General features: G+C 34.8%; 1 protein-coding gene across 2 annotated transcripts in view; it reads right to left on the bottom strand.

Moving 5' to 3' along the window:
* The window catches only part of TPST1 (tyrosylprotein sulfotransferase 1), a 106,479-nt gene that overhangs the window by 40,677 nt on the left and 53,080 nt on the right, over positions 1-12,722 (bottom strand). For both annotated transcript variants that reach the window (XM_039848983.1, XM_039848984.1), the window contains exon 3: positions 4,955-5,153. In XM_039848983.1, the coding sequence (XP_039704917.1) occupies positions 4,955-5,153 (199 nt within the window). The remainder of the gene's footprint in view (positions 1-4,954; positions 5,154-12,722) is intronic.

The raw sequence follows: 12,722 nt of genomic DNA, 5'->3' as shown, positions 1-12,722 counted from the left end.
ATCTAGTCAGGAATTTTATGCAAGGGAATGATATATTAAGATTTGAGCTTTTAAAAAATGGCTTTCATTGAATATAAAAAATGTAGTAAAACAACGACTTAACAAACCCACATACAAAAAGAGGAATAAGTCATAATTCATGTGAGAAATAAGGAGAAACTGATCTCATGCAGCTGAAAGAAAATAGGATTGAATCAATGTATTTTCAAGAAGACTTGGTGACCAATTAATTACACATGACCTAAATAGAAATTCTATGCATGGAGATAGGAAAAACAAGAAGAAACATTTTTTTACTGTGTACACAAACTAGAAAACACAAGTTTGCATTACTGGCTCTACCTTTAATGCAAGAATATCAGTTCCAACTGCCATAGCTTCTCTACTGTTTGGTTCAGGGATTTAACCTAACTCCTCTCACAGCTCACTTAATTAATCCTTCAAATTCCTACCATGGGTTCTGCACCCTGATATCTACCTTTTCCATGTGACCACTTGCTCTTCCTTGGTACTGTCTACTCAGGTTTTCAATGGGATAGTGCATTTGTACTTGAATCTGCTTTTAGCTCACTCTTCAGATTTAGTAAACAGGTCTTTGAATAATTTTTTTTTTGGCTTGATCCATGTGCCCTGAGGACTCTGCTCCTTGTATCTGCTTACTGTATCAGAGACACTGCAAATTTAGGTGAGCACAACCTTATTTCACCCCCTACTCCAATTTCCTACTATCTGGCTTCTGCCTATCAAGGAACACGTTTCAACAAGAAGTTCAATTTTGGACATTGCTTCAGGTCTTCTCCACCCAGGTGGAGAAATACAGAAGACAATTGGGAATTATGAGCCTAGGGTTCAGGAAAGAGATTTACTGAGAGATATAGATTTATGACCGTCAGCAAATAAGTTGTAATCAAAGCCACATGAGTGGATCAGCTTGATCAAGGAGACTAAAACAGAAGTCCTTAATCTGATGGGGTTCAGGAGCATCTATGAAATCACTGAAATTGTAAAATTTTGTGTATGTATGTATTTCTGAGGTAGGGATCACAGGTTTCATCAGATTCTCAAATCAGTCTGTAAATCTAATCAAATAGGTCTGTAAATCTAAAATGGTTAAAAACCTTTGGGGGAGGGAGGAGGCTAAAGATGCAACCTAAAGGGCATTATTTACTGAAATGTGCCACAATTTTCGAATTTGAGACTATGTGGGAAAGGGTATGGAATGTGTTAGCATTTCATTTCCAATTTACCATCTGAGTCACAGCAACCATGAAGCACATGATTTTCTACTTAAAACTAGGCAATATGCCCCCCAGAATATGCTGACTCAGATACCAATACTTTTAGACTACTCAGAATTGTATGAAAACCAACAGTTTTAGGCCTAGGGCTTAAAACTGGAGTTATATTCTTGGACAAAAAGTGAATGTATTCCCATTCCTACCCCATAAAGAGAACAGTCTCCCCAGTCACCTTCCTTCTTTGGAGCCCATATCATGTCACAGATAACAATAGAAGGTTATTTTTTTCAGCACTGCTTTATGAAACTTCATGATCATCAATGCTCTATATATCAGCATCTGAATTTTTACAGGCAAGAAAAGTTTGAAAATACATAGGATTTGGATACCAAGAAGAGCTAGGAAACCCAACCCCACAAAACAACAATGTCAGCTTGTAAGCATTACCACAAAGTACTGGAAAATACAATTATAGTTCACACTTTATCTTTTTTTCCTCAATATTATTTATTACTTTAGAAATAGATAGGATTGTGGAGGGTTTCTTTCTACTGTGCGTTTTGAAACCCTTTTGAAAGCTACAAATGTGTATGAAACAAATTCTCTAGTCACATGGATTCAAACCACAGCATTCTTCCCAACCTACCACTTAAGCAAGCCAAGAATAATCTAGTCAGCCAACTTGTGTGTAGGAAAACTATAATGTCTACTGCTGAGAAACCTCTAAATATCATTTGTACACGTACCTTGGTTTATAAAAACTATTTCAGTGTTCTACAAAGGAAAAAGCTATGAATTACCAATTAGTAAGAGATTATCAGGCACTATGATAATGGATGCTGATGTGTACCTCATCTTTAGCAGAATGTAGTTCACAAAACTGTAATACATTTAAAACTTAAGAGATCATTCATAAAAGAATGTATACATATAGGTAATAACTGGAAAATGTTTAATTACATTATCAATGAAATCTATTATAATTAGCAAAAATCTAAAATAAAATTATCTATATTATGCTGGTAGTTCAAAAAAATTTTTTTATCAACATATATCAAAAACCTTTAAAAATATCAAATACTCTGACCTGTTTAATTTCACTTTAATTAGTCTAACCTAAAAAAAACTAAAACTAAAACTAAAATGTAATATGTGCAAAGATGTTCATTGTAGCACAATGTATTAAAGAGAAAATTATAAACAACAAAAGAAAAATGGCTAAATGAATTACAGAACACATACCAGGGAAATGTATTTAATTTGTTCATTCATTCATTCGCTTACTACTGTTTCAGAAAGGACTTAAGGTGGCTCAAGTAATGACATATTACATAACCATGAAAAATATGAGCACTATAGGAAAATGCTCATGAATATTAAGAAGAAAGGGATGGATACAAAATCATGTGTATGCAAAGGTAAGATTGTAAGATATGTAATCTTACCTTTGTTTAACAACATGCACAGATGGAAGGGAATCCATCACAATGTTAAGAATGATATGCATTTGGGTGGAATATAGGTGAATTATTCTCTTATCTTTTAAATTTTATAAGTTTTATGCACTGCGCTTATATTTTTATAGTAAAATGTTTACACATAAAAAATATAAAAAGGACAAAGATTATTTAAAAAATAAAAAAATTGCCTTTATATATGATCATTTATAAGAAAATAACTATTCCTATATAGTCACTAGTGAATTGAAAAAGGAAAATGAAAGTAAAAGCTACAATAAAAAATCCAATGGAAATTAACCTCATAAAATATAAATTTGTCAATTAAAGGTATCAAAAGAAAGAATAAAGAGATAATATATTATACGGTTGTGAGGTGGAGAGATCATTAACATAAACAAGAGAATACCAGAGATCGGCATGGAATTTTAATCTTGAAATCAAATAATCTAACAGTGAACTTATGCTAACATGGTAGTCTTCTTTAAATTATAGTTTCAAAAAAGAATACATCTAGAGACAGAAAGTAGAATTGTGGTTGTGAGGGGCTGGAGGGAGTTAGAATGGGTAATGAGTAAGTACTTTCTGTTTGGAAAGATGAAAAAAGTTCTGGAGATGGATGGTGGTGACAGCTGCACAACAATGCAAATGTACTTAATGCCACTGAACTGTACACTTATAAATTACTAAATGGTAAATTCTACATTGTGTGCAATATTGTGATTTATAATAAATAAATAAATAAATATATATATATATATATATATATATATATATATTTATATATATATATATTTGGTCATTCAGAAAATTGAAATATATTTCTTGGATACGTTTGGTATTTATCCACAGTTCCTGGCTCACAGCTCCCAAATTTCCTAAGTGATGAGAGCAACAACAGTATCTCTTATTATGTTATGAGGTGACTTTTGGACCCAACCCCAAGGAAGGGGCTGGTTGCCAGTAGGAATCAACCTTATGTTTTGAGAACTGGAACTTTCAGACCCACTTCCTGATTTCCGGGGAGAGGAGAAGGTTTTAAGGTTGAATCAATCACCAATGGCCAAAGACTTAATTAATCAATTATGACTATGTAATGAAGCCTCCATAAAAAAACAAAAGAACAGCTCTTTGGCCCCTTTTGGAGAGCTTCCACCTTGGGGAACCAGAATGCTACCATGCACTGGGCCTCGGCAACATGAGGACAGAAACTCCTTTGTTCAGGACCATGCCTTATGTATCTCTTCACCTGGCTGTTTGACTCCTATCCTTTAATGTCCTTTGTAATAAATCTTTAATCCAAGTGGGTGAATGAGTTTTCTTGAGTTCTATGAGCCGTTCTAGCAACTTAGTCGAACCTGACAAAGGGGTCATAGGAACCTCTGGTTTGTAGCCAATCAGTCACAAGCACAGGCAACAATCTGAGTTTGTGACTGGTATCTGATGTGGAGGGTGATCTGTGAGAATGTGCTCTTTACCTGTGGGATCTGATTCAATCTCTGGGTGATGGTACTAGAATTGAGTTGCATTCTCAGACACCCTTCAGGCATCAGAGAATTGCTTATTGGTATGGGGAAGCCTACACATGCAAATTGGAATTGGATCCGGGAATCCTTTCATTTTGTATATTTTATCAGAATTTTAAAAAAATAATAAATTAAGGTCTGATTTGAAGTAGATTCAACTGGTAAGGTATATATTCAGAATAGCTCTTTGAGTTTTCATTTTTTTCTGGAACAATATTATATGAAGACGTAGGCATAACTTATTAAAAGGAAAAGCTATAATTATATTTTAATAGGAAGTTTCTCTCAATCAGAGGGTATTTATTGCATCTGTTTATTTTTCTAATGTAGTCAATGTTTAGTTTTCAAGTATCGAGAAATCGTGCCTCATATAAACAAAGGCTTAAAAGTAGTCATTAGATTCAAAGAAAAAAAAAGAAACTAGAAGTGAGGTTACTAGTAATTCTAATATTTATGCAAATTTGTGGTAATCAGCTATAAGAATAAATTTCCTCAATGGCAAGCACCATTCCTAGAAATTGGTCAAAATATATTAAAGAACTGCTCCTATAGCACCTGGGAGGAGCCACAGTTTTCCTTAAAATTCAGTGGAAGACATATGATGATAAAGTGTTCTACAAATTAAAAATAATTTTCTGATCATAAAAAAGCAAGGAACAACAACAAAAAAAAGGTTTCAGAACCCAAATTGCATATCCAGCTTTCTCGAGTCACTTTAAAAAATCTCACTTACCCTTCTAGTGTTTTCAAGGATTTTGGGATCAGGTTTTCCGTAGTTAGGTGGATTGGCATGTGGATCATATCCAAGTTTGGCAAGCATGGGTGCAATCACTGCCATGTCTTGTAAAACATCTGGAGGTATTTTCCCAACCCATTTTGATAGAGCTCCCACATTGACTGGCTTGATGACTTGGTCCGTTGATCTCTCCACCCTGAAAACAATATACTATGCATAAATATTTATTTAGAATACCAAAAAATAGTGTTAAAAGAACACTGGATATTATTTTTGATAACTTTAAAAATCATGAGTGTCTCGATTACAAAGCTATTGAGAAAGAGGGCACTAATCAGGCTTAACACTATTACCAGACTTTTTTTAATGTTCTAAACTTGACGGTGATTATTGGGAATCTCAGATCTCTAGAAATAGGAAAAAGGGTTAGTTGAAAACATCTATACAAAATGTGTTGACATTTAAACCACAACATTCAGAAAAAAATTTAACAATGACTGCTTAGAAAAACAGCCAGTCAACCTACTTGAAACCCATCAAAAATAAATAAATCAACAAGATGGTCTGATGAATGACAAGACAGACAGATATGTAATACAGCAAGTACAGCAAAATCTTAATTGTAGCTACTGGATATAACCCTTTCAATTCTTTGTACATTTGAAATTTTTCAAAATAAATTACTGGAGAGAAAACGGCCAACCATAATCCACTAAGTATGCAAAATATCCATTTGTTCTATTTTTCTGTTGACTTCCTAAAGAATCCTATTTTCTATGAAAGAAAAAAGTGCTATTTATGACTTTTAATATTACAGATTAAACGTGTTCTACCTTTTAATCTAGAAATGTACTAAATTTAAGCTTGTAGTGATTATATTCACTATTGGACTAAATAACTCATAATCTTATATTAAAATACAACATAAATGACATCTAGATACAAATTGGTTCTGAATTAGCAGGTTTTGGCCAAGTGATTTCTTATATAAAAATGCCTAAGAGATTTTTATATTATAACACATGTCATTCAAATATAGTATTCTAATAAAAGGTAAAAACCCTCTTTCCCTAAGTATATGACCTCTTACTGCAGATAATCACTTTTTGATGAGGAATCCTTCAAAGAGGCTCCCTGCCTAAAATCACAGACCAAAGAAAATGAAATGATTCTTCCCTGGGGTTCTGTGAGGCCACTAGTTCCAGGGTCCTTTCTGCTCAATAGCCACATTCCTTTTTCCTCTCTTAAAAATTTCTCCAGGTGAAAAGCTAAAAGTGTTTTCCTTAAGATCAGGAACAAAACAAAGATGTCCACTTTCACCGCTTCTATTCAACATAGTATTGTAAGACCTAGCCACAGCAATCAGACAAAAAAAATAAATAAATAAAAGGCATCCACATTGGAAAGGAAAAAGTAAAACTGTCATTATTTGCAGATGACATGATATTATATAGAGGGAACCCTAAAGATCCCACCAAAAAAACTAGTTGAACTGGTAAATAAATTCAGTAAAGTATATCAGGATACAAAATTAATATTCAGAAATCAGTTACATTTCTACACACCAATTACAGATGATCAGAAAGAAATTAAGAAAACAATCCCATTCACAACTGCATCAAAAAAAAATAATAAAACACCTAGAAATAAATTTAAGCAAAAGACTTGTACTCAGAAAATTATGACACTAAAGAAAGAAAATGAAGATACAAATAAATGGAAGCATATACCTTGCTCATGGACAGGAAGAATTAACATCATTAAAATGTGCATATTATCCAAAGCAATCTATAGATTCAATGTAATCTCTATCAAAACACCAATGGCATTTTTCACAGAACTACAAATAATCGTAAAATTTATATGGAGCCACGAAAGACCCCAAATAGCTACGGTAATCTTGAGAAAGGAGAACAAACTTGGAGGTATCATGCTATATAATATCACACTATACTACAAGGGAATAGTAATCAAAACAGCATGGTACTGGTATAAAAACAGACACATAGATAAATGGAAGAGAATAGAGAGCCCAGAAATAAATCCATGCCTTTATGGTCATTAAGGTATGACAAAGGAGGTAAGAATATACAATAGGGTAAAGACAGTCCCTTCAATAAATGGTGTTGGGAAAACTGAACAAATACATGCAAAAAAATGAAACTGGATCCCCTTCTTAAACCATATACAAGAATAAATTCAAAATGGATTAAAGACTTAAATGTAAGACCCAAAACTAAAACACTCCTAGAAGAAAACATAGGAAGGAAACTCTCTGACACACTATTAGTAATATTTTTTCTGATATATCTTCTCAGGCAAGGGAAACAAGAAGAAAAATAAACAAATGGGACTACATCAAACTAAAAAGTTTTTGCACAACAAAGAAAACCATCAACAAAACAAAAAGACAACCTACCGATGGGAGAAGATATTTGCCTATGATGAATATGATAAGTCCAAAATTTGTAAAGTTTCATACAACTCAACATCAAAAAAAAAAAAAAAATAGGAGAGACCAAGAAAAATGGCATAGATGATAGAGGCTGTATTCATTTGCTCTTACAACCACATCAAAGTTGTGACAGAAACACAGAGCAAACAGCAAGCAGGGTTGCCTGGGATCTAGATGAACAGAAGCCCTACAACTAGGGAGAAAAACAAGATATCACCCTACAACAGGAGGAGGTAGGATGGGGCAAGGATGCGAGGCTGCCCCGTCATGAGTGGCTGAGTGGGACAGCGGCTACAGCAGCTGCAGACGTCTCTTAAAGGGGTTGTGTCTGCGACCAGACTTTCACAGTGATGAACTTGCTCACACTGAACACCAGCACAGGGTTGGCTGCTCGGGTGGCACCAGGGACTTACAGGGGGATGCTGAGTTGTTGGAGTGAGGGCCAGAAGCAAGGCTTTCTCCTAGGCAGAAGTGCTAGCAGAATCCACTGTTCCTCTGTTGAGCCCTCCTCCCACCCAATGTACGAAAGCAAGTGCCATCAAACTGGGTAACAGTGGTTGCTCCACCCAGAGGATTCCCTGAAAATATGCCTCCCCCAGCTCACGGCCCCACACAAGCCACATCCAGTTGTATCTTTGGTGAGTCCTGTGCAACTTGCTAAGCCAACTCTAAGACCCACACTGGTGGCAGCTGACTTTGGTTTCTGGCATAGTTTCTTGAGGCAACTATAAGCACAGCATCTGTGGATTGTTTGCCAACTGTGGATTGTGGCCCCAGAGCAGGGTACAGTCTTGGACTAAAACAGACTTGCTGCTGAACCCCTCTCAGGACTGTGCCACTGGACACTTACTACACAAAGCCATAATAATAAGAATGGGAGACTTAGAAACTTTGTTTAGCACATAGAAACAGACACAGAAAGGAAGACAAAATGGGAAGACAAAGAAGCAGAAACCATATGAGAACAGAACAGAGATCCAGGAATAATGGAGACAAGCAAACTAACAGATACAGAGTTCAAAACACTGATTATAAAGATGCTCAATGAACTTAGGGGAAATGTAGATGAACTCAGTGAGAACTTTAATAAAGAGATAAAAAACAAAAAAATGGAAATGGAAATTATAAAAGTAAACCAGTCAGAAATGAAGAACACATTATCTGAGATGAAGAGTATATCAGAGGTAACCAATAGAGCCAATAAAGAAGATGATCGAACCACCGATGTAAAGGATAGAGAAGCCAAGGTCACCCAATCAAAACAGCAAGAAAAAAGAAGCTAAGAATTTAGTAATACTTCGAGGAGTCTTTAGGACAAAATCAAGAGTGAAAACATCCATGTAATAGGGGTACCTGGAGGAGGAGAGGGAGAACAAAAGCTATTCAAAGAAATAATGATGGAAAACTTTCCTAACCTGGTGAAGGAAATAGACATACAGGCTCAGGAAGCTCAAAGAGTTCCAAGAAAGAGGAACCCAAAGAAGCCCACACCAAGACACATCATAATTAAAATGCCAAAGGTTAAATACAAAGAATCTTAAAAGCAGCAAGTGAAAAGCAGTCAGTTACCTACAAGGGAGCACCCATAAGACTGGCGGCTAATTTCTCAAAAGAAACTTTGCAGGACAGAAAGGCTTTGTAAAAATATTCAAAGTGTTGAAAACCCAGGATCTACAACCAATAATATTTAATCCAACAAAGCTATCATTTAGAGTCAAAGGATAGATAAAGAACTTCGCAAACAAAAATAAGCTAAGGGAATTCAACAACACCAAGCCACTATTACAGAAAATGTCAGAGGACTTCTTTAAAAAGAAAAAATATATCAAAGACATGAATAAAGAATGGTAATAACTACATATCTATCAACGACTACCTCAAATGGAAAAGAATTAAGTGCTCCAACCAAAGGATAGAGTAGCTGAATGGATAAGAAAACAAGACCCCTATATATGCTGCCTACGAGAGACTCATTTCAGATTAAAGACACACACAGACTAAAAGGAAGGGGATGGTAAAAGATATTGCCTTGACAGACTTAGAAGGTATTGTGCTAAATGAAGTAAGTCAGAGAAAGACAAATACCACATGATTTCACATACATACAGAATCTAAAGAACAAAATAAACAATAATAACAACAAAAATGGAAACAAACTCATAGATACAGAGAATATTTTGAGGGCTACTAGACAGGAGGGGGTTGGGAGAACAATGAAAAAGGGCAAAGGGATTAAGAAATACAAGTGGATAGTTATGAAATAGTCATGGAGATATAAAGTGCAGAGTAAGAAAAATAGTTAACAATGTTATAATAAATATGTGAGGAAGAGGAGTACTGATTTATTGGAGTGATCACTTGAACTCTAATTACTATGCTGTACTAATATATTATTGTATGCCAATTATAATATCAAAAAAAACTCATTGAATTGTACAATGTAAATATGAGCAACTAATTGTCTATTATATTTCAATAAAGCTGGGGGGCAGAATCCAATTAAAAAATGGGCAGAAGACCTGAATAGGCATTTCTCCAGAGAAGACATACAGATGGCAAAAAGGCATATGAAAAGATGCTCAATGTCACAAATCATCAGAGGAATGCATATTAAAACCACAATGAGACATCATGTCACACCTATCAGAATGGCTATCATCAATAAATCAGCAAACAACAAGTATTGGCAAGGATATGGCAAAAAGGGTTGAACCCTCATGCACTGCTGGTGATATTGCAAAATGGTGCTGCCACTATGGAAAACAGTATGGAGGTGTCTCAAAAAATTAAAATAGAAGTACGTTATGACTCGGCAATTACATCTCTGGGTATTTATAAAGAAAAAAAATCCAAAACACTAATTAGAAAAGATACATGCACCCCTATGTTCATTGCAGTATTATTTACAATAGCCAAGATATGGAAGCAACCCATGTGCCCATCAATAGATGATTGGATAAAGAAGTTAAGGTCCACATACTCAATGGAATATTACTCAGCCATAAAAAAATAATGAAATCTTGCCATTTGTGACAACATGGATCGACCTAGAGGGTATTATGCTGAATGAAATAAGTCAGACAGAGAAAGACTAATACCATATGATTTCACTTATATGTGGAATCTAAAGAACAAAATAAATAAATAAACACAGAGTACAAACTGATGGTTGCCAGATGAGAGAGGGGTTGGGAGCCTGGGTAAAAAAGGAGAAGGTATTAAGAAGTACAAATTGGTAGAGTCATAGGGTTGTAAAGTACAGTATAGGGAATATAGTCAATAATATCATAATAACTTTGTATGGTGCCAGGTGGGTACTAGCCTTATTGGGGGGATCACTTCATAAATTATATAAATGTCTGATCACTTTGCTGTACACCAGAAACTAATATAAAATAATACTGAATGTCAAGTGTAATTGAAAATGTTTTTAAAAGGAGGGTAAAACGTGAAGGGAAATAAGAGGTTCAAATTTCTAGTTATAAAATAAATAAATCATGGGGATGTAATGTACAGCATAGAGATAGTAAAAACAAAAATCTCCAGGACTCCACTTAACCCACTACTCTCTTCACTCTACACATGTTCCCTGGATGTCTTCATCTGTAATGATCTTTGCTTGACTTTCTTTACCTGTGTAAAGAACATTCTGGTTTGTCCAGGACAGGTCCAGTTTATACCTATTAGTCTAGTTTAATTATTAATAACACATCCCACTCACTCTTCTAAATGTTCAAGTTTGTATGATAAATTACATGGTCATGCCCATACACCCTATACACACCTCAAAATTAAGATGGTCCAAAACTGGACTCATCACTTTCTGCTCAAAATCTACTTTTCTCCATGTACATCTTCTTATCTTTATAAATAGCACATCCCCTATCCACAAGCAAAGCCAGGTTCTGGGATAGAACAGAAAGAAATTAAGTCTAGTTCAATAGACTTTATTTTTGAGTAGAACAATCTCTCCTCCATTCTTATTGCCACTACTTTCATTCATGTCACCATCATTTCTCACCCAGATTACTACAGAAGCCTCCAATTTTCCTGCACTAAATAGTTGGTTCAATGCCCAACTATCATTCCACCAAAATATAAAGAGGGTTTATATCTTCTTAATCTTACCATCCCCAGCACCTAGCACATTAACATAAAACAGATACTCAAAAAATGATTATGAAATGAATAACTAAAAGCTTTTCATGGGAAAAAAAAAACCCTACAAGTTTAGATTATACAAACATGCTCTAGAGAAGTCAAGGATCATAACTTTATAAATAGATCAATTGACACGAGATGAAATAACAAGAGAATTTCCAGTGCAAACTACATGATATTTATTATGGATACATTAGGAATGTTAAAGAATGCGAGCCATGTCTTCAGATAAATATCTCCAGGAAAATAAAAAGTTTATAGTAAACAAGGAATAACATTTTCTGTTCATTCTATGTCAGATACTTTGCATATAATATATCATTCAGTCCTTTAAACAAACTTAAGAGAAAGATAATATCAGTCCCCATTTTTTCAGATGTGTAAACTGATACCCAGAGAAGGTAAGTGATTTATCCAGAGTCACAGTCTGGAAATAATGGAGTTAGAAGTTGAACGCATGTCTGTCTGAGTCCAAAGTTCCCAAGATTTTTTCTAGTTTCTCTACTGCTGTCGTATTATCTTTTTAAATTTATACCTTTCTGAAAATCTTGGCCTTTTGCTCTATGTAGAGTGAGCAAGTTAGTTTGCCACAATGCTAAAAACATGCAGATGTACTATACATATAATACATACAAATAGTGCTGTGCTGGTAATGTTTAACAACCTGCTCTCCAGGGAAGAAAAGGCCAGAATTTGTTGCATTTACTGATGCTCATGTGTAAATATTCCCACTATGGCTGATATCAAGCTACCAACATGAAATCACCAACTGCAGAGTTGGGAAGAGATATGCAAAATGGTCCCTCTGCAGTTGGGGCAAACCAGCTTCAGCAGACCACTGGACATCTACAGGGTCACAATCTCTTATCCCAAATTCTGAAACCCAAAAAGCTCCAAAAACTCAACATTTTTCTGTAACTTATTTAGCAGAAAAACATGACCTGAACTGATAGGAATCTATGTATAGTCTTTATTCTACTTGGCATAAACAATAGTCCTCTTTGATGCAGAAATATTAATGTGTTTGATCCAGAGCCAGCAGATGTTTTATAATGTGTTATGTACATCATGTGATATTTCTAAAATCCAAAATTTTCTGAATCCTGAAACACATCTGTGTAAAGCACTGGAGTCATACATAAGGTCTTG

The sequence above is a fragment of the Pteropus medius genome, unplaced genomic scaffold, assembly GCF_902729225.1.
Source record: "Pteropus medius unplaced genomic scaffold, Ma_sr-lr_union100, whole genome shotgun sequence".
NCBI lineage: Eukaryota > Metazoa > Chordata > Mammalia > Chiroptera > Pteropodidae > Pteropus > Pteropus medius.
Note: the sequence above shows the minus strand (reverse complement) of the source record. Positions and strands in the feature narration are given on the sequence as shown.